The following is a 23,186-nucleotide window of genomic DNA, read 5'->3' on the forward strand; positions in this document are numbered from 1 at the left end:
GCTCTGGCTCCTAGCCGCAGCCTCTCTCCACCACCTCCCTCTCCCTCCGCGCGCTTCCTCTCCGCCCACCGCGCTCCAGCCGCCGGGTCGCAGCCAGCGCAGTCCTCCGCCCCCCGGAGCCGCCGCGCCCGCAGACATGGGGGACCTGCCGGGCCTCGTGCGCCTCTCCATCGCGCTGCGCATCCAGCCTAACGACGGCCCGGTCTTCTACAAGGTGGACGGGCAGCGCTTCGGCCAGAACCGCACCATCAAACTGCTCACGGGCTCCTCCTACAAGGTGGAGGTGAAGGTGAAGCCCACCACGCTGCAGGTCGAGTGAGTGCGGGCGCGCGCAGCGGCTGACCGGCCCCACTTGGGGTACGCGGGGTGGACCGAGGCCCCCCGGGACAGCCGGAGCCTCTCCTGGGCACCTCTTGCCTCGCACCGCGCCCAGCGTGCCCAGGAGGTTGGCGGGTGGGGGGGGGCGGGTATGAGGTCAGCTCCCTGTACCCTAGGTCCCCTCCTCTGCCTTACGCTACTCTCTCCGCTGTTCTCGCTTCCCTCCACGCCTCGCGGGGTGGGATGTTTAAAACAGCGACAGAAAGCCAGGGGTTTAGGGGCTTTTTCTTTCCTTGTAAAATTTTCATCCCTTCTGTGCAGCCATCGGCGGGGACCCGCAGGCGGCCGGGGTGGGGCAGAGGGGAGAAGCTCGCCGCGGGGGTTCTCTTACCGCAGCCCCGGTCCTCCTCTGCCCCGTTCTGTGAGGCTGAAGGAAGGAGAAAGGCTGAGGAATGAGGTGTAAAGTCGGGGGCGGGTGATTATTGGGGCTCCCTGAGGGATGCTCCCCACTCCTCCATCATACCTTATGAGCCTGGGACCCCGGGGCTGGAAGAGCAAGACGGAAGGCAGCCTCCACTGCTTAGGCCTAGTTTCCCGGTTTTCCCTGCCTGGTGTTTTTCTTTTTCTCCCGAATTGTCTGTTCAGCCTGGTGATCAGCAACATCCTTACAACAAAAGGGTGGTTTTTTTAATACTTATTTATTCGTGGCAGGGTTTATCTCTTCTCTGCTACCAGAGGTTGATGTATCCAGTAGGCTTTGGCTGGAAAGTCGGTGTAGGAGGGTGCAGTAGCTTATGGGGAAGTATCCAGGGCTGGAATCCTTTACCTCTCAGCTTCCACGTTAAGCATGGTGTGAAGTCTAGTGTGGAAAGAGGAAATAAACCATCCTGTACTGTATCTACCATTTGCTGAGCTTGGGAGGTGGGGTGGAGAGGGCTTTGAATCCACCTGACACCTTTTATAGCTTAAGTGTCCTCCAGTAGTTGTTAATTCAACAAGCTTGTATTGGCCTTCTAGGTGCCAGGCTCCAACTGAACGACCTAGAATCAAACCTGAGTTGTGTCTGATGCGCTTGGTCCATTTCCTTGTCCTCATCGCTGACAGCTCCAAGCACCCATTATCCTCACATTCCGCGGTGTTCTGTGCATCTGGTGATAATCCAGACTTTTTCTTTCCCTTCTTTCCCGGCAACCCCTTCTACCAAGTTATCTGCTCTATTTCCTTCAGGATAGTTCTCTATTTTTCAAGTTAATCTAAAAACAAATTTGAGTTAACGATAAAACTGTTTTTTTGTTACACTTTAATTTTATCAAAGTTTTTCAGTGCCCTGACCCAGTGATTCTCAAACCTGAGTCTACATCGGAATCACCTGGAGGGCTCGTTAAAACACATACGGCTGAGCCCCATCCTAGATGTAGTAAACTCTAGTTTACTACATCTAGAGTGGAGCTTAAGAATTTGCTTTCTGATAGGTTGGCAGGTGATACTGATACTGCTGGTCCGGGGATGACACTTTGAGAACCATTACCCTAACATGAAGAAATGATGCCAGTGAGAATTTTTGGTGTGTGGCTGGCTTGAGGAAGAATACCCCAAACTATGGGACCCCCTGATTGTTGGAACAGAAGAAAAAACCATTAGAGAAGTAGTTCAGTGGTTCTCAATCCTACCTGTGCATTAGAATCACGTATGCAACCTTAAAATAAATTTTCTAGTGCCCAAACCACACCCCAGACCAATTGAATCCTATTCTCTGGGGTTTGAGATGGGCTGGGTATAGGTAGGTTTTTAATAGCTCCACAGATGAGAAACTAGAGAGGAAGACCATTGACAGAGTCTAACTCAGCCTTGTGCAAGTACTTTGGATGAGAATACTAATGTCAATCCAGAGAGATTAAGTAGTTGATCTAGGGTCACATGTCTGGTTAGCTGGGGAAGTCAAGCCCCCTAAACTCTCAGAACTTTCTGCCACACCACAGTGTCTCCGTTAGCCACACCCTATGGGGTTTCTGCCTAGAGTTGTGGTCCAGACCAGGGCAGGGTGCCTAAGCTAATTCCTACCATATGTGGTCAACTCAAGTCCATTGCAGGAACATTTCCATTGGTGGTGTGCTTGTCCCGCTGGAACTGAAGTCTAAGGAGCCTGATGGGGACAGAATCGTATATACAGGAACATATGACACAGAAGGTGTGGCCCCAACCAAGAGTGGAGAACGGCAGCCCATCCAGATCACCATGCCGGTAAGGCCTACTTGGGATTGTTGGAGTGTGGTGCCAAGGCAAGTGGAAACCATGGAAAAGAAAATATGAAACATTATTTCAATTCATGGTTTCATATGTGAATATATTTGTTCATAATGTCCAAGTACAATTAATTAAATGATCCATGCTTCTCCAGTGATCAGTTTCATAGTAATTTCTTATGTGGCAAAAATTTAAGTCTCTCCCTACATTTTTGTAATCTGTTCCATTGATCTGTCTACACTTATGCCAAAGCTGCATTGTTTTAAATACATTGCTTTTACAGTATGTGTTTGTGTATTTTGTAATTGGCCACCTTACTGAACTTGCTTACTAAAATCCTTCATTCGACGATCTTGGGTTTTTCAGGTAGACAGTCATAATCTACATATAATTGTGTCATTTTTTGATTTTTTTTTCCTGGCCTTCCTGCATTGGCTAATGTTTCTAGAATAATGTTGCCTACTAATAGTGGTAATCCTTGTCTCCAAGGTTTCACTGTTAGATACAATGTTAGTTTCAAATATTTATTATGTTAAAGCATCCTGTTTCTAGTTCACTAAGAGGTATTTTTTTTAATTGGGAGGTGTGTTGAATTTCATCTAATTCCTTTTCCCATCTACAGAGATAGTTTTTCTCCTTTGATATATTAATGGAATTAATATAAAATATACTTTGAAATACTAAACTTCCCTTTATTTCTTAAAATAAACCCTACTTAATGTCATTTATTATTTGTAATATATTACTACATTCAATATGCTAATATTTCATTTAGGGTTTTTAATTTTTTGTTTGTTTGGTTGATGTATCAGCAAATATATAAGGATTTCCTATATATATCAGGCACTGGGAGAAGAGTGGTGAACAAAATAGATATCCCTGGCTTCATGGGGCTTCTTATCTAGAGGAGGAAAACATACTTTATACATGATTATCAATAATAAAGTAGATAATTGTTATTATACAAAATGTAGTGAAAAAGTAGTGGTACCCTTGGGATATATACCAGGGATCTTAGTCTACCTCAAGATTTAGGGGATGGCTTTCTTGAGAAAGAACTAAAGATATGTAAGACTTGAGGGAAGAGGGAGCACTTGAGGGAAAAGGAGGTACAACGATCAAGAGCTGGGGCAGAGCAGGATGTGTTTCAAGGAATGAGTAGAAACCCTATATAGCTGGAGCAGACCGTGAGGCAGAGACTGACTCAAGATTAAGATGGAGTTAACACAACATTGTAAATCAACTATACTCCAACAAAAATTTTAAAAATTTAAAAAAAAAAGGATTAAGCTGGAGAGGAAAGTAGGGGTTCGATGTTACAGGACCTTCTTTCCTTATCGAATTTATCTTAATGCCTGTGGGAATTCATTGAAGGTTTGTAAGTCAACTTTGATAAGCAATTTACATATAAATTGTATGTAAATACATTAATACACCAATTTAAAGTATTCAGTTACATAGATTTTAACTACTGTATAATCACCACCCCAACAAAAGTATAGAACATTCCTATCATCCCCAAAAATTCCTCCATGCCCATCTGTAATCGATGCCCCCAGGCTTAGCCCTCTCTGACCTTTTTGTCTCAATAACTTAGTTTTAACAGTTCTAGAATTTCATGTAAATAGAATCGTAGCATTGTGCCTGACTTCTTTCACTTAGCATAATGTTCTTGTATAACGTCGTTGTAGCATAATGTTGTCACATAAATAGTTGGTTCCTTTTATCACTGAGTAGTATTCCTTGGGAAGGATATACTACAGTTTATTTGTCCCTTCACCAATAAATGAACAGCTGGGGTGTTTTGAGGTTATGAATAAAGTTGCTATGAATATTTGAGTATGAGTCTTAGAGTGAGAATGTTTTCATTTCTGTTGAGTAAATACGTAAGAGGAGATTTGATGAGTCACATGGTAAGTACATGTTTAACCATATAAGAAATATCCAGACTGCTGTACCATTTCATATTTCAACCAGCAATGTATGAGAATTCCAGTTACTTTACATACTTAATTATATATCAATCTTTTAAATTTGGAAATGCAAAAGACCTAGAAGAGCCAAAACAATTTTGTTTCATGATCTATAATGTAGTCTTTAAATCAGATAGCCTAAATCTTCCAGCTTTGTTTACTCAAAGTTATTTTGACGATTCTAGGCCCTTTGTATTGTTATATAGATTTTAGAATGAGCTTGTCAATTTCTCCAAAAATTGGGGTATTAATTGGGTTTGCATTAAATCTATATGCCAGTTTGGAAAGATTTGACACTTTACTATTGAGCCTTCTGATACATGAATATATCTGCCTATTTAGGTTTTCTTTACTTTCTCTCTATAATGTATTACAGTGTTCCCTGTACAGATTTTATACGTACTTTGTTAAATTTATCATTAAGTATTTCATATTTCAATGCTACTATAAATGGTGGTTATTACTAGTATATAGAAATAAAATTGATTTTTTTCTATATTCATCTAGAATCCTGAGGCCTTGCTAATCTCCCTTATTAGTCCTAATAGTTGTTTGGGATTTTCTTTTGTAGAATCCCTAAGCTTTTCTATGTATGATACTATTTTCTTTTTTTTTTTTTAATATTTATTTATTTTTGGCTTCATCGGGTCTTAGTTGTGGCATGTGGGCTCTTCGTTGAGGCTGGGCTCTGTAGTTGTGGCGCACGGGCTTAGTTGCCCCATGGCATGTGGGATCTTAGTTCCCCGACCAGAGATCAAACCCGCGTCCCCTGCATTGGAAGGCAAATTCTTAACCACTGGACCACCAGGGAAGTCCCTCATTAACATTTTATTGAGGATTTTATATCTGTGTTCCTGAGGAATATTGGTCTATGGTTTTCTTTTCTTGTCATTGTCTAGTTTTTGGTATCAGAGTAATAATACTAGCTGCATAAAATTATTTGGAAAGTTGTTCACTCTACCGTTTTCTGGAAGAGTTTGTATAGAATTAATATTATTCTTTTTTAATGTTGGATAGAATTCACCAATAAAGGCATGCATTTCACTTTGTCTAAAGGTTTTTAGTTACAAATTCAATTTCCTTAATTGATATTGGGCTATTCAGGTTTTATTTCTTGAGTTAATTTTTTTAATAAATTTATTTATTTATTTTTGGCTGCGTTGGGTCTTCATTGCTGCATGCGGGCTTTCTCAGTTGCAGCGAGCGGGGGCTACTCTTCGTTGCGGTGCACAGGCTTCTCATAGCGGCGGCTTCTCTTGTTGCAGAGCACGGGCTCTAGGCGTGAGGGCTTCAGTAGTTGTGGCACGCAGGCTCAGTAGTTGTGGCTCGTGGGCTCTAGAGTGCAAGCTCAGTAGTTGTGGCGCACGGGTTTAGTTGCTCTGCGGCATGTGGGATCTTCCTGGACCAGGGCTCGAACCCGTGTCCCCTGTGTTGGCAGGCAGATTCTTAACCCCTGTGCCACCAGGGAAGTCCCTTGAGTTAATTTTTGTAATTGGTCTTTGATATCATTCACTTATTTAATTAAATTGTCAAATTTGTTGGCACAAAGTTGTTGGTAATAATCCTCCACCATCCTTTATGTCTTAGGATCTCTAATGATGTCCACTCTTTCATTCTTGATATTAATAATTTGCCATTTCCCCCCACCACCCAGTCTAGCTAGAGATTTATCAATTTTATTGGCTTTTTCAAAAACCCAGCTTTGTTTTCATATGCTCCACTGACCCATTTTTCTGTTTCATTGATTTCTGATCCTATCTTTTTTTTAAAGTTAGTTTTTATTTGTATGTTTGTTTGTTTGTTTATGGCTGTGCTGGGTCTTCGTTGCGGTGCATGGGCTTAGTTGTGGTATGTGGGATCTTAGTTCCCCGACCAGGGATTGAACCCAGCTCCCCTGCATTGGGAGCCTGGAGTCTTAACCACTGGACCATCAGGGAAGTCCCCTGATCCTATCTTAATTATTTATTTCCTTCTTTTGTTTGCATTAAGGTATTTTAATTGAGGCTATACACACACATACATACACACAGAGTAAAATGATCTCTTTGTATATTGTACAGTTCGGTTTTCCATAGTTGGACTATATGCACCTAAGTGTGCATTTCTTTGAATCTTTTCTTCTTGGGGCTCACTGAATTTCTTGAATCTGTAAGTTAGTGTTCTTCCAAATTTGGGTATTTTTAACTGTTATTTTGTTTCAAATTTCTTTTCAACTTTATTCTTCTTGTAGTTCCTCAATTACACAGTGGACAGCTTGATATTATCCCACAGATCTTTACAGTCCTGTCCAATTTTCTAAAAGAAAAGAAAATTGGTTCTTCAAATTAGATAATTTCTATTGATGTATACTCAAGCTCAGTGATTTTTTTTTCTTCTGCCATTCCCAGGCTACTCTTGTGCTTATTTTCTGAAATTTTTTCTGTCATTGTATTTTTCAGCTCTAGAGTTTTTTATTTGTATTTTATATAGTTTCCATCGCTCAAGATTCCCTATCTGTTTGCTCACTGAGACCATGTGCCCCTTCTTTGAACATATTTATAATTGCTGATTTGAAATACTTGTTTGGTAGATCCAGTATCTGGCACCATTTAGAGTAGGAATGACTTTTTTTTCCTGAATGTGGGTCATGCTTTCTTGTTTTGTTACGTGTTTGATAATATTTGATTAGAAACTAAACATTGTAGATAATATATTATTGATTCTAGTTTCTTTTATTCTTCTGAGGATTAGTCTCTTTTTAAATTCTAGCATGCAGTAACATCGCTGGAGGCAAACTAGAAATTCTGTCTTCTCAGCAGGGCAGCAGCTGATATCTCTGCTTAATTTTTTTCAACTTCCAGTTGCTGCTTTTCTAGCCTGGTTCCCTTCTTCCAGTGGAGTTTAGCAGTCAGCCAAGGAATTGGACAGTTTATACTAAGATTTTGGGATCCATCCACCCTGAGGTTCCTCTAAATTTCCAGCTGCTCTGCCAGCCCTGAGCCCTTTGCTTTGACACTTTCAAACCAGTAAGACTCCAACTTCTCAGGTTTGGGAATGCATTCAATTAAAAAAACAAAACAAAATACAACAAAAAAAACAGTGAACTTACAAATCTTATTCAGCATAATTTTCTCTTTCAAGAATAAAGTCTTCTCTTAGATGAAACCAACCCTGCTGACACCTTGATCTGGGACATCTAACCTCTCAAACTGTGAGACAATAAACTTCTGTTGTTTGGAAAAGAAAAAAAAAAAGACTCTTTACTGGTTTGTCTGCTTTTTCAAGCAGAAAAAGCCCCCTCCCACCAGCCCATACAAGCAGTTAGGGAAGAATTATGGCAGAGTTACAGTCAGATTTTGGGTCTCACCTCTTCCGTAGCTCTCTCGTTTCCAGGATTTTCGCCCTAAATTTCCAGCTGCTCTGCCAGCTCCGAACACTGTCTTCTGCCGCTTCTCGCAGATAAAGCTGCCATTTACTTGGGCCGGAACTGCCGGGGGATTGGGGAGTACCCTCAAGCAAAAAAGCCACACGGACAATTCTTAACTGTTATTGTTGAGATCTTTCAAGTGTAACTCTGGTTTCTGTCCTGCTTTTAGTTGCTTTTTTTTTTTTTTTTTTTTTTTGGCTGTGTTGGGTCTTCGTTTCTGTGCGAGGGCTTTCTCTAGTTGTGGCAAGCGGGGGCCACTCTTCATCGCGGTGCGCAGGCCTCTCACTGTCGCAGCCTCTCTTATTGCGGAGCACAGGCTCCAGACGTGCAGGCTCAGTAGTTGTGGCTCACGGGCCTAGTTGCTCCGCGGCATGTGAGATCTTCCCAGACCAGGGCTTGAACCCGTGTCCCCTGCATTAGCAGGCAAACTCTCAACCACTGCGCCACCAGGGAAGCCCTAGTTGCTTTTTAAACCCTTCAAATAGTTTTTGTTTATATTTTGTCAGATTTTATAATTCTCTGTGTAAGTTTCACCCACCAACTCCCCATTTTTAAAAACATTTCAATGTAGGACTTCCAGTTCCTGGTAATGTGACAAGATTTGCGTGTTGTTAAAATCGGTCTAGTAGCAATATGTAGATTGGAAGGGGAGATAGGCAAAGGACAATTAGAAGGTTCTTCACCGTTGAAGATGTGGTGTTAGGGTTAATAACTTAATAAAATGAATTGGGCACATTTTCATAGTTTGTGCTCTGAAACAATTTACATAGCATAGGATTTAGCTGTTATTTGAAAGTCTGACAGAGTTTCCCCATAAAAGTCAGGATCCAAAATAATGGTATTTGGAAGGAATATCCCTAACTTTCAACTTAGTCCATAATGTTTGCCTTTGGGGGGCTTTGAAGATTTTATTGAGTCAATTTTAGTTGTTTTTCTGAGGAAATCATCCATTTCTACAGAAACACATTTTGAAAGGTATTTTTAGACTTCTAGGAAAATATTTGAAGATCACACATCCAACAAAGGGCTGGTGGATCAAAATAAATCTCTTTTAAATCAAATAAGTATCCTTCTACTGTAGTGTATCGAGAATAGCATATGTAATTAGAGTTGAAAGGAAATATTAACTCGAAGCAGAACTGCAAATACTAAAGTTATTAGGATTTTATTTTTGTTTACTTTTGAAAATTTTATTGAAGTATAGTTGATTTACAATGTGTTGATTTCCTCTGTACAGCTAAGTGACTCAGTTATACATATATAGAGATATATATATTCTTTTTCATATTCTTTTCCATTATGGTTTGTCACAAAATATTGAATATAGTTCCCCGTGCTATACAGTATGATCTTGTTGTTTTTCCATCCTATATATAATAGTTTGCCTCTGCTAATCCCAAACCCCCATTCCTTTCCTCCCCTACTCTCCCTCCCGCTTGGCAACCACAAGTCTGTTCTCTATATCTGTGAGTCTGCAGGTTTATAGATATGTTGATTTGTATAGTATTTTAGACTCCACATATAAGTGACATCGTATGGTATTTGTCTTTCTCTTTCTGACTTATTTCACTTAGTACGATAATCTCTAGGATCCATGTTGCTGCAAATGGCATTATTTCATTCTTTTTGATGGCTGAGTAGTATTCCATTGTGTGTATGTATGTATGTATGTATGTATGTATGTATGTATATATATATATGTCACAACTTCTTTATCCATTCCTCTGTCGATGGACATTTAGGTTGTTTCCATGTCTTGGCTATTGTAAATAGTGCTGCTATGAACATAGGGGTGCATGTATCTTTTCAAATTATAGTTTTGTCTGGGTATATGCCCAGGAATGAGATTGCTGGATCATATGGTAGTTCTATTTTCAGTTTTTTGAGGAACCTCCATACCGTTTTCCATAGTGGCTGCACCAATTTACATTCTCACCAACAGTGTACAGAGGTTCCCTTTTCTCCACACCCTCTCCAGCATTTGTTATTTGTAGACTTTTTAATGATGGCTATTCTGACTGGTATGAAGTGGTCCTCATTGTAGTTTTGATTTGCGTTTCTCTAATAGTTAGTGATGTTGAGCATCTTTTCATGTGTCTATTGGCCATCTGTCAGAATTTTAATGAGAGCCCAAGGGCCAATGAGCTAACTTTAAGTTGTTCATTCTTTCACTGAACTGGTACTGAGCACTGGGTCAAGTGCAGAGGTGGTCACCATAGATGAGACTGTACCCCATCTTCCAGGTGGTCACAGAGCAGGAGAGCAGACCTCCCCACCTTCTCCCTTGAGCCAGTATGGGCTGAGGGGACCAGAGGTATAACTTCCTCTGGTTTTAGAAGGGTGGAGTCATACTTCTTTTGCTATAGGTGTAAACAGAACGCTAGGGAGGAAGATTAACTTATTTTAGAAAGAACTCAATTAAACACTTCTTAGTTGGATCTGTAAAGTGAGAACTTCTACATTATTTTGAATGAGAATGAAACACAGGTGTTTTTTTTAATTAATTTTTAAATTTATTTATTTATTTATTTTTGGCTGTGTTGGGTCTTTCTTGCTACACGCGTGCTTTCTCTAGTTGTGGCGAGCAGGGGCCACTCCTCGTTGGGCTGCGCGGGCTTCTCACTGCGGCGGCCCCTCCCGTTGCAGAGCACGGGCTCTAGGCACACGAGCTTCAGTAGTTGTGGCACGCAGGCTTCAGTTGTTGTGGCTCGCAGGCTCTAGAGCGCAGGCTCAGTAGTTGTGGCGCGCGGGCCCAGTTGCTCCATGGCATGTGGGATCCTCCCAGACCAGGGCTCGAACCCGTGTCCCCTGCATTGGCAGGCGGATTCTCAACCACTGCGCCACCAGGGAAGTCCCACAGGTATTTTTTTAATGTGAGAATGATTTAGACTGAGTCATGAAACGAAAGATTTTCTTACTCACCATAAGTCTGGATTGTCTATCCAGGCACCTGCTAAAAGGTTGGAGAGCCTTTAGATGCTTTGGAAGGATGTTGTAGTGACAAGGATCTCTACGCTGTAACTAATGAATCCTGAGTCCCAACAGTAAAGCCTAGATTCTTCCATATAATTTCCACTCTAGAAGAAGCAGGTGATTGATAGTTGATTGTTCCAACAATGATCGCACAGCGTTTGGTTTGAGCATTGGCCATGCATTTGTATCGTATTTGTAATAGGCTGATTCTAAGGAAAACAATTGAAATTAGAGGTTTCTTGATCATGTCAGCAGCTCTTATGTTAAATTCAAATGTTCATTCTAGTGGTGAAGCTTTCAGCTAGCCTTCATCATTATCCTACGATGTTTTTAAGTTACCAATATTTCAAACTTAAGTTTTAAAAAGTATGGGCATACCACACTCTCACAGACAACACCAAAACATTGAAATATCCAGGTAAATGCAATCAATTAAGCAGCAAGTTCCTGGATTATTAAATTTACATTCTTCACCAAGGAAAACATCAGTGGTATGGGTGCCTGAGGAAACGTCTAGAACGTCAGAATTAGAACTGGAAGTTATGAAGGTATTGGGATGTCATCTACTTCTGTAATTAACTGTGATCCCAGGCAAACCTTAATTCAATGGGCCTGTTTCCTCAATGCAAATAGATGGATTCCACTACCTGATCACTAAGACCACTGTCAGCCCTAACATGGTGTGAAAATTACAAACTTACCTTTAGGGGTGTGGTACTAATTATTTGCTGAAGAAAGTCAGATTCTCAAATACTGTCATTTAGGATCACACCAAATAGGACTGAAATCCCACAAATGTATGTAGGGTTCCTTTCTTGTCGGGCACAAACACACAGAGAAGTGTGGGGATGCATCCCAGCATTTCAAGGGCTTTGCATGAATTTTTTAAAAAATTGTAAGATACCATGACAAGAAATGTGCATAAACTTTTAAAGCACCAGTAATCCCTACATTTTGATTTGGCTCATTTTCAGATTACCTTCCACATATATACATTTTATAGTTGCAATCATTTTTAATACATATTTTGTACAACTTTCTACATATTCATTTTTTATAATTTTAAGGGTAATATAAGACTCTATCACAATATATCATAATGATTACACTCTTACCCAGATATTAGATATATTGATTGTCCCATCATAAAAAGTGCTATAATGTAAAGTTTTGTGCATATAGTTACCTCAATCTGAGTAAAAATATTTGGTCAAAAGAACTGAATCTTTATGGCTGTTCCCACATATGGCCTTTTTGGTGTTTTGTTTTGTTTTTTTTAAGTTGTACATACTATTTTACAATGTTACTAGCAACAAAGAAGTCTACTGGCTTTGTTAAAATTATGACATCATTGAGAATTACTTTAAAAAAATAGATTTTCTAATTTACTTTTCACTATCACAAGAATGAACATTTCTACATGTTAATTTTGTTTCTTCTTGTGTATGTTATTCTTTCATGTTTCATCAATACTTGTGTTGGAAATCATTTTTTTTAAAAATCACAGACTCCTAATAAAGGTAAACAATCTGTCATATCTGTCATATTTCTCTCACTATTGCTTTATTTTTATTTTCCATTGTGTAGAAATATAATTACGTTAAAAATTTTCATTTTCTGTTATGATTTCTTCATTTATTTATTTATTTATTTATTTATTTATTTTTTAAGGATTTTCTTTTTAATTAATTAATTTATTTATTTTTGTCTGTATTGGGTCTTCGGTTCGTGCGAGGGCTTTCTCCAGTTGCGGCAAGCGGGGGCCACTCTTCATCGCGGTGCGGGGACCGCTCTTCATCGCGGTGCGCGGGCCTTTCTCCATCGCGGCCCCTCCCGTTGCGGGGCACAGGCTCCAGACGCGCAGGCTCAGCAATTGTGGCTCACGGGCCCAGCTGCTCCGTGGCATGTGGGATCTTCCCAGACCAGGGCTCGAACCCGTGTCCCCTGCATTAGCAGGCAGATTCTCAACCACTGCGCCACCAGGGAAGCCCGATTTCTTCTTTTAAAATGAAGACGGTTATTTTTTCCATAGAGTTGACACTGTATTTTGGTTTTCCCATAGTTTTGGATTTTATGAGATTTAACTTTCCTCTTATTCAAACTTGATTTATATGTTTGTACTGTACATCATTTTCCAAAAGATTTAAGCTGGTATTTAGCATTTTATGAGTCCCAGCAGTAAAGCCTAGGTTCTTAAATATAATTTCCACTCTAGAAGAAGCAGGTGAATGATTGTTCCAACAACAATGATTGTTCCAAGCTGTGATCGCACAGCTTTTGGTTTGAGCGTTGGCCACGCATTTGTATTTTATCTGTAATACGTGATTCTATTACAGTTGAAATTAGAATTATTTTTTTAAATTTTTATTCATTTATTTATTTTTTGGCTGCATTGGGTCTTCATCGTGGTGCGCGGGCTTCTGATTGCAGTGGCTTCTCTTGTTGTGGAGCACGGGCTCCAGGTACACAGGCTTCAGTAGTTGTGGTGTGCGGGCTCAGTAGTTGTGGTGTGCGGGCTCAGTAGTTGTGGCTCGCAGGCTCTAGAGCGCAGGCTCAGTAGTTGTGGTGCATGGGCTTAGTTGCTCTGCAGCATGTGGGATCTTCCTGGACCAGGGCTCGAACCCGTGTCCCCTGCATTGGCAGGCAGATTCTTAACCACTGCGCCACCAGGGAAGTCCTAGAATTATTATTAATTGAAATTAGAGAAGGTTTCCTGATCAAGTCAGCAGCTATAATGTTAATTGAAAATTTCATTCTAGTGATGAAAGCCTTACATATGCTTTAACACTATTTTATGACTTTTGTCAAGCTTAAGTATTGTAAATTACAGACACAACCACTTTCACAGGTAATAAGGAAGTCTTGAGATCCCCAAGTAAATGCAGTTAATCAAGTAGGTGAATCCAGCAAGGGAAGCTGAATTAAAGGTACACCAAAGCAACTTCTTATGAGTCTAAGGTTACCTCAGAGTAGTTTATCAGATTTTTATAAATCATTGGCTAAATGATGCTAGGATAATTGGCTCTTTGGGGGAAACATCACTGCTGTTCTTTCCAGATGCCATACTTCAAAAGATACTTCAGATGGATCCCAGGGTTATCTGTAAAAAGCCAACTTTGTAAAAAATCAAAGTGAAAAGAATTAATCTAAACCTCAAAGAAATGGAAGAAATCCAAAGGTGAAAATGGAAAACTTTGATTACATAAATGTAAAATTCCTGTTAAGCATTGTAAACAAAGTTAAATTTTCCTTAAAAGGCAATTTCAGTTAAAAGGCAAATGATGGTTGGTGAAAAACTTATTTGTAACATGGATGGTTAAGCTGTGTTGCCTCGATTTGCCACTGCCCTTGCAGACACTGCTGCAGCCCTGAAGCTGAACTCAAGAAGTAGTCAAGTGCCATCTGACTTAGATCAGTGGCAGTGATCTCTCTATTCACATGATTCCAGAGGCCCTGGTACAGGGAGTTAACGATACCCAGCTCTAAAAGCTCTCCACCCACACTTCAAAGAGCAGTGCTGACTTGTATTTTAATGTGACTAATTCTCCACTCAGTTCCTCCAAGGAGAGAGCCCAAGTGGAGATTCTGTCTGCATCATGGGAGTCATTATGATAGTCTCTTTAGTAGGCAACTGGGGGGAGTTTAGAGGAATAAGGCAGGGAGGTACATGAGCTTGTTGTGAGTCTGTGTTTGCGCAGGAAGGTGGCCTTACACATGCATTCCCAAACATAAACGGTATTCCTCATCTCAGCTCTTTCTAGTATTTTGGCACAATCTGTAGCTTAATATATAAAGAATTCTTAGAAACCAGTAAGGAAAAGAACCATAGGACATGGAAAATTGAAAAATAAGCAAAAAACATAAAGAGGCAATTCACAGAAGAGATACAGATGATCAGTAAATACATAAAAATAGCTTAATTTCAAAGCTGTTTTTTAAAAAAATATATAAAATACAGTAAAAAAAAATACAAATATTGCAATGCCAGTTTTCACCTACAAAATTAGTCAAATATTTAAAAGTAATACTAATTGTTCAGTGCTAGTGTATTTCTGAAATATAATAATTTTTCTAAATTGATTTTTGGATCCTGCAAGCTTGCTGAATTCACTTATTAATTGCATAGTATTTTCTGCAAACAGTTGTTTATCTGTGAATAGAAAGTATTACTTCCCTTTTTTTTTTTTCCCCTCTTGCCTTAAGGTACTAGCTTAAGACTGCTAACACAGTGTTGTACAGGAATAGTAAGAACTGCTCTCAGTGCCTTATTTCCATCTTATAGAGAAAGGACTCAGCCTCTTACCATTGAGGGTGATGTTAGCTATAGGTTTTTTATTGGTGCCCCTTAATCAGATTGAAGAACTTTCCTTCTGTTCCTAGTTTGCTGAGAGTTTTTATTATGAATGGATGTTGAATTGCCAAATGCTCTTTCTGCATCTATTAATATGATTACATGGTGTTTCTCCTTTATTTTGTTAATATGGTGAATTACATGGATTTTCAAATACTGAACCATCCTTGAGTTCTAAGGATACATCTCTCTTGGTCCCAGTGTAATATCCTTATTATGTATTGCTGGATTTTATTTACTAATATTTCAAACAAAAATTATAAGCAAATTTTATGCATAAAACCATGAGGAATTTTTGTCTGCAATTTTCCTTTACTCATAATAATATCTTTGTGAGGTTTCAGTATCAGGGTAACAATGGCTTCACAGAATGAACTGAGAAGTGTTCCTTCCTCTGTTACGTAGAACTGGTATTTTTCCCTTAAATGTATGAATTTATCAATGAAGGCATTTGGAATCTTTCTGGGAAGATTTTAAACTACAAATTCAATTTCTTAAGTAGTTAGAGATTTAGTGATAGCTTGTGTCTTTCAAAGAATTTGTACATTTTAAAAAATGTATTAGTATAAGTTTGTTCCTCATCTAAGGATCCCACATTGTTCCTAATATAGGATCAATTGTGATAGTATCTCTTTCATTCCTAATACTGGTAACTTGCTTTCTTTTTCCTGCTCAGTTTTGCTGGGGTTTATCAATTTTAAAGACATTTTCAAAAAAAAAAAACAAACAGATTTTAGTTTCATCAGTTTTTCTTTACTGGTTTTCCTTTTTCTGTTTCATGGGTTTCTGCTGTTTATTGCCTTTCTTTTTCTTACCACTAGACGGGCTACAATTAAAAGGACCTGCAATGTCAACTTTTGGAGAGTCTGTAAATCAACTGAAACTCTCATATTGCCGGTAGGGATGTAAAATGCCGCAATCACTTTAGAAAAGTTTGAGAGTTTCTTATAAAGTTAAGCATACTTGTAAGACCCAGAACTTTTAGTCCTATCTATTCAGCTAAGAGAAATGGAAAACATGTATTTACTACTAAAACTTCAAACAGTACAGGAATAAAGAGTCTTGGAATCCAGTAGGAATTGGTAGGTCACACCACAGTAAAAGTCATAGATGCTTATTTATACTGATTTTATTTATTAAGGAAATAACACCATGTCTCTATCAATATAATAAGCTCATTCTGTGCTCCCAAGTCAGTGGATTTCTAAGTGACTCTATTCTTGATGAATTTCACATGTCTCCAGTGGATTTGGGTGGAATGGTGAGTAGAGAGAAGTACTCCGGGGATTCTAGGGCATCTGGTTCTAAGACCACCATGGAAAGTGTTTAAAACAAGTTCTTCAGATTCCTCATTTGTTACTGAGCACAACAAATGAGTCTCCTCTCTTTGGAAGCTGATGGGTTCTCTTTCACATTGGTTGTGAAATAAAAGTGTACCAAGTCTTGCAACTTGTAAGAACACTAAGGCAAATAAAACATCCAGGTACTTAGTAGAGTGTCAGTTTCAGAATAAATAGACTGGGTGGCTTAAACAGCAAATATTTATTTTTCACAGTTCTGGAGGCTGGAAGTCCAAGATCAAGGTGCCAGCAGACCTGGTATCTGGTGAGAACACTCTTTCTGATTCACAGACAGTTGCTTTCTTGCTGTGTTCTCACATGAAGGAAAGCAGAGAAAGAGAGAGATCATCCCTTTCATGTCTATTTTTATAAGGACACTAATCCCATTCATGAGGACTCCATCTTCACACCCTAATTACTTCTGGAAGGCCCCACTTCCAGATACCATCACATTGGGGATTTAGGCTTCAACATATGAATTTTGGGGAGCTACGAATATTCAGTCCATAGTAGTGTCCTAAAGCACTCTACACATGACAGTTCATAGATGTTCTTCTCACTCAGGGAGAAAAAAGAAAAACCGTTCAGTACCTTTTAGCTCATTTGCTTATATAAATAATTTGGTACATTGATTATAGTTTCTAGATAGGAATTAGGAAACCTAACTTCTTGACCTGCTTCTAGCATTAGCTGGCCGCACAATGTAGACCCTAGGCCAACTCCCTTAACCTCTCTGAATATTAGTTCTTTCATCCTTAAAATGGAGATGTTAAAACCAGTCACAACACCAATGTGGAATGACATATGTGAAAGTAATTGTATTTAAAAAAAGAGAGAACTATTAAATGCACAGAATTATACCATGTATAATTGCATTACCTGGGAGCCTGCCTGGGTAAATTTTCCTTGGAAGGCACAGATGGGTTGGAAGGGAATGGAGAGCTTGTAGTTGCTTCCTCTGTTCTTCAAGAGGAATGTCAGCTTTGGATAGCACATCTGTTCTTAGCCAGAAGAGAAGAAATCCTGAGTTAGGTAGAGAGATGCCCAGGAAATAGAACTCTAGAAGGAAGAATAGGAAGAAGGCTAATGGGAAGTTAAAACAACTAAGGTGTGGGAGAGAGGAAAACATATGCCTATTTAGCAGCAGTTAAGTTTACTTTAATAAGACCTTGGGTCCAACATTAATAACAGAGAAACAAAGTAGAAGCACCTAAACATCCCATATCTTTAGCTGTGACTTGCTGTCAACAGACTTCTATTTTGGTCTCCTGTGTTACTGAGAACTCTTAGATTGACACTTTATTAATTTTAAGGTCATTCAGGTGTAAGTGTAGTGCCTTAAGGCTTTTTGTTTTTGTTTTTTGCCTGTGGTCATGATCATCTTTGTTTGTTTTTGTGACCAACTTTTATTTATATCTGTTTCAGAAAAGGTATTGTTTTTCCCACTTATCTAGCCTGATTTCAAGCTGCTCCCTCAAAAGTTTAGCTGGTGTTTGTAAAATATTTTTATAACTTAATTTAATTCAGTTGCACTTAAAATGTACCGTGTCCTGTGCTGGTCAAAAATAATAAGTCATCTTGGTGATTTGTAAAATGAGATAGCAGTTTCTTATTACCACCAGTACCCTATTGTAAACAAAGTTGTAATATTTTCATTAGCACATATGTATCCTTAATAGAATTTATTAAATCCCTAGGGTTCAAGGGATATATATGCTAATTTTTCAGGGGTGATAGATCCATTTCACCACTTAAAATATTCTTTCTGATTATAAAAGTAACATATTGGGCTTCCCTGGTGGCGCAGTGGTTGAGAATCTGCCTGCTAATGCAGGAGACACGGGTTCGAGCCCTGGTCTGGGAAGATCCCACATGCCACGGAGTGGCTGGGCCCGTGAGCCACAGCTGCTGAGCCTGCGCGTCTGGAGCCTGTGCCCCGCAACGGGAGGGGCCGCGATAGTGAAAGGCCCGCGCACCGCGATGAAGAGCGGTCCCCGCACCGCGATGAAGAGTGGCCCCCACTTGCCGCAACTAGAGAAAGCCCTCGCACGAACCGAAGACCCAGCACAGCCAAAAATAAATAAATAAATTAATTAAATAAATAAATTTAAAAAAAAAAAAAAAAAAATCTCTTTCTAAAAAAAAAATAAATAAATAAAAGTAACATATTTATTGCAGAAAATCTAAGTAGAAAAGATAGAAAAACAATTTCTTAGAGAGCTATTGTTAATATTTCTTCATTTTCTTTTCTCTATACATCTTATTGTGTGTATTTGAACTCATAATGTATATAAAGTGTTTTAATATTTTTTCTGTTAACATTGTAATCATTTCTCTCATCATTAAAACTAAATTCCTGTTTAGTGATTATATAAATTCATAGTACAGATATTCCACCATTTTCATAATAATTTCCTAAAGTTGGATGCTTAAATTGCTTCTGGTATTTGGAAATGTTTGCTAAGTTGATAGGTGAATAATATCTCTGTAAAGTATGTATTTCTTTAATTACTAATAATATTACATTTGAATATTTTTCAGATGTTAGCCAATTTTTTAATGAACTGTCCAGTTTTATCCAAATGTTCTTAGTAGTTCTTACTAGTTAATTCATATAATATTTTATATTAAGGATATTAGCTATTTGGTAATGCTTGTAAATACTTAAAATTTGGCTTAACATTTTTTCTGATTATAAAAGTAAAATTCAATCATTAAATTTTTAAAGTACAAATAAGTACATGGAAGAAAATAAAACTTATTCCATCAGCATTAACATGTGTAATTTTAATGGAATTAACACTAGACAGTCTTGTTGGTACTCTGCTTAGTTCAGGTGACAATATAGAATACTAGAAAATTTTTATTAAATATTTACATTTAGAATTGTTACATAGTATTCCACTATACACATATGCCATAATTAATTAAGGATGGAAATTTAGTGTTCAATTTTTCACTACTCTAAACCCTTTGGTATTCTTAAGATAAATTATAAGTGAAATTACTGGACCCAAGTATGTTCACACTTTTACGTGATAAAAATTACCCTTCCAAAAGGCTGTGTAATTCAGTTCCCATTGGTACTATTCAGAATACCTGTTTCCTTGTTGCTCACTAAAAATCCATAGTTCTAATTTTTAATCAACTTTGTTGTATAGTTTACATATAATAAATGTACCCATTTTAAGTATACTGATTAATGAGTTTTAACAAACATATACATATACTCTTGTAACCACCACCCCAATCAAGATGTAAAATATTTCCATTACCCCAAAAAGTTCCCACTTGCACATTTTCATCAATCATCAATTCCCTTCTCCTACCCCAGGTAACCTGGGTAACCACAGATGTTTCCTGTCAGCATAGATTATATTCTATCACTATAAATTATATGGATATATATATATATATATATATATATATATATATATATATATATATATAAATGGAATCATATAGTACACGTATTCTTTGGGGTCTAGATTCTTTTGCTCAGCATGTCTTTGAGATCCATCACTGTTGCTGCCTGAATCACTAGGTTCTATTGTTGAGTAAAAAGCCATTTTACTGATATACCAAAGTGTGTCTATCACCAGGTGAATGATGAAACATTTGGGTTGATTCCAGGCTGGGGCTTTTGTGAATAAAGCTGCATATATGTGCACAGGTCTTTAAGCTATGACTCTCTAAAAGGAGATCCTTCATTTTCTTACCTGGGAGAAGATTTGTGGACTCTAGGTATATCACCTACTGTTTCAGGTCAAGCAGATTTCTCAAAGGCAAGCCAAACCTTGTTTTAGGGTCCGATGAGCAGGATGAGGCAATGGGGCAGGATATGATTTTGAGAGCATCTTGGAAAGCTATCTGGGGAGCACCTGATCGCCCTCCTCCTGTAGCAACCGCAAGCATAAGGCTCCCATTGCTCACAGCCCTCCCCCACAATGTCTTCTGGCTCCTGACAAGTCTAAGAACCCTGCTAAGTCAGGCCTGGCCTCCTCCCATGACGGTGGGTGGGTCAGAGGAGAAAATAACGACAGGCATCATGCTGTTTACTGCCACATCCCCTAAATAGCTCCAGGAGGCAGTGGCAGGGTCAGGCTACCCTACAGGCCACTTGAGCCCCTGCCCAATGGCCTCTAGGGTATTCTGTGCCCTCCTCAGCTACATGAGAATTGTGTGCTCATGACTCCATAGAATTCCGTGCAGTGTGTGCAGGGCCTACCTTCTGGAAGTAGAATGCAAACTTCTTGAGAGCAAAGGATCACACCTTATACAAATTTTTCTATGTACGAGGCACACGGTAGGTACTCAAATAGGGTTTTGGGTAATGTAAAATCAGAACCTGAGACATGGGCACGGCTTATAAACACTCAATAGTATTTGAAAGTTAAAGTAGGGTCTCTAACAAGCAAATGCTTCCGATAACATAGTTTTCCCTGGAATTGAAATTAACGATGGGAGGGCAGTTGTAGCTTTTGTTTCGTGTTGTTGTGCACATGTTATTTTGTACAGCTATTTTTCGAAAAAGAAACCAAAGACAATCATTAAACACCATTCCCTCTCTTCTCTTCCCAATCTCCCTTCTGTGGCAACCTCTGAAATTCTGAGATTCTAAGAGAAGTTTCCAGAACTTAAAAATGGGAAACAGCTACATTTGGGGAGTTATTTGTATTAAAGGCAATATGATAACAAATGCCATGAGTGGGATGGGAATAAGATTTTATAGAGAAATAAATGGTTTACAGACAGCTTTTCAGGAAAATCTCTCTCATAATAAAGGAAGATAGTGCGTTAGAGTAAGGGCCTAAGCTTTCAGACCACAAGAGCCTGGAGTGATTACACAGATGACACCTCATTACACAGTACATCTGTTACTAAGTCTAAAGTCATTCTGCTCGCTGCATGACAGGCAGTAAATCGGGAGACAAGTTATTGGGGGAACTTTATCTGGAAAGACAGCAGACTGAGAAGGTGGCCGACTAATGTCCTAGAGAACCATCTTACCACAGTCAGAATTCAGGCTTCTTTTATACTAAAAGGTGAGGGGCAGGGGGTGAAGGGGGGAGTTGGTTGTTGTAAACTTCTTGGTGCAGGAATCCTTTGTTCTTGCAGCTGTCCACATAGGTCAGGTCAGGATGTTCCTGTAAACTTCCAACAAGACAAATGTTATTCTCTGTTCTGCAACTTTTTATCTTTATATGAATGGGAAAGTGTTGTACTCTTAAAGGTCAGAGCCTTGAGAATGGGCTGTCCTGTATATTGCAGGCTATAGGCAACATTCTTAGCTCAAAGCAAAAGCAATAGAATACAAAGGTTGAAGTAAAAGAAACAGATCTAATATGGAGTCAGATTTGTTCTTCCCTATTACATCTCTTTCACGAACATCAACTCTTATATTTGCTCATGGCAGAATGAGGTTTTGATGGGGCGTGTTTCTCTTCCCTCAGTTCACTGACATTGGGACCTTCGAGACGGTGTGGCAGGTCAAGTTTTACAATTACCACAAGCGAGATCACTGCCAGTGGGGAAGCCCCTTCTCCGTCATTGAGTACGAATGCAAGCCCAATGAGACCCGCAGTCTCATGTGGGTGAACAAGGAGTCCTTCCTCTGAAGATGGCGCTTTCTGATGCTGTTGGACAATGTCTTCAGAGATCCACTTTTAGATAACCCAGCACAAGCCTTCACCAAGGCACACCACTCCATTGCTGTCTCCCATTGGGTGCCAATTATCTACTAGCCCTGATTATTCTGAAAGTGTAATTCCCCTCTGATGCAATGTCCCTGACATAAAAGATCATGATGTACCCTGCCCGAGAGACTCCCTTTCTGTATTCTGTGTTGGTGTTCCTGCCTCCATTTGTTCTTGGTCACGCTGGTGACCACTTGGAGGAGCTCCGTGGAATCCGCAGGCTGTGTCCCACACTTACCTTTTCCACTGAATGCTGTTTTGTTTCCAAGTTGAGTGCTTCCCTCTTTTTTGTTAAATGTTAAATAAAAAATAACAATGTGCTTGGGTTCCATCCCAAGTGTGCAAGGGTAACATGTAACTTGGGATGTTTTCCAGCTGTGTCAAAGTAGGCTTTGTGAAAATATGATGCAAACAGCAGTCAGTGGGACTCAAGTGTTGTGCTTTCTATAAACAGCTCAGCTATTTCAGGGAAGAATAATGACGAAAGAAAAGGACAAATATTTAAGAAGTGTTTATAACGTATTACAACTCAAATAATGTAAGGTATTGTGCTGTGGCCTAGTGGAAGTGGGAAAGAGCCTTGTGTGGACCACTGTTAAACAAGGTGACCAAAGTGACAGGGTTAACTCTTTGGCAAGTGACTGTGGTGTCCAAACAGGCATGCTGATGGCCTCCCTACATTCCCCTTCACTTGAACTTTGTAAAACTGTGTATGGAACTATAATCAACTTTTGATATTTCTTAATAAAGGCATTGAAAATCATCCCTGACTTGCCTTCTTAATTTGGGCAATATCTGTCTAGCAGGTGGACCTCTGCTCCAGGCCAGCTCTACTAAGATTGCTACTGAATCCAGGCTGGTACTGCTCACCACACGACAGGCCAG

The 23,186-nt window shown here is 39.3% G+C and overlaps 1 protein-coding gene and 1 long non-coding RNA gene across 3 annotated transcripts; one reads left to right on the forward strand and one right to left on the reverse strand.

Annotated features, from left to right (window-relative positions):
• The first annotated feature begins 120 nt into the window (after window positions 1-120).
• Window positions 121-23,064, forward strand: CNRIP1 (cannabinoid receptor interacting protein 1). The gene is made up of 3 exons (XM_007189765.2): window positions 121-315; window positions 2,409-2,559; window positions 22,059-23,064. Exons 1-3 carry the CDS (start codon window positions 137-139, stop codon window positions 22,221-22,223), a joined length of 495 nt encoding a protein of 164 aa, XP_007189827.1. The 5' UTR covers window positions 121-136; the 3' UTR covers window positions 22,224-23,064.
• LOC103003164 (uncharacterized) lies at window positions 13,504-20,556 on the reverse strand. Of its 2 annotated transcripts, none has more exons than XR_003624068.2 (4): window positions 20,325-20,556; window positions 17,485-17,664; window positions 13,878-14,014; window positions 13,504-13,591 (listed from the first exon to the last, which is right to left on the reverse strand). It is a non-coding gene; the product is annotated as an uncharacterized LOC103003164 (long non-coding RNA). The 2 variants fall into 2 exon arrangements; XR_003624067.2 differs by having other exon boundaries at window positions 13,878-14,028.
• Window positions 23,065-23,186: the final 122 nt, after the last annotated feature.

Source organism: Balaenoptera acutorostrata, chromosome 12 (assembly GCF_949987535.1).
Source record: "Balaenoptera acutorostrata chromosome 12, mBalAcu1.1, whole genome shotgun sequence".
Classification (NCBI taxonomy): domain Eukaryota; kingdom Metazoa; phylum Chordata; class Mammalia; order Artiodactyla; family Balaenopteridae; genus Balaenoptera; species Balaenoptera acutorostrata.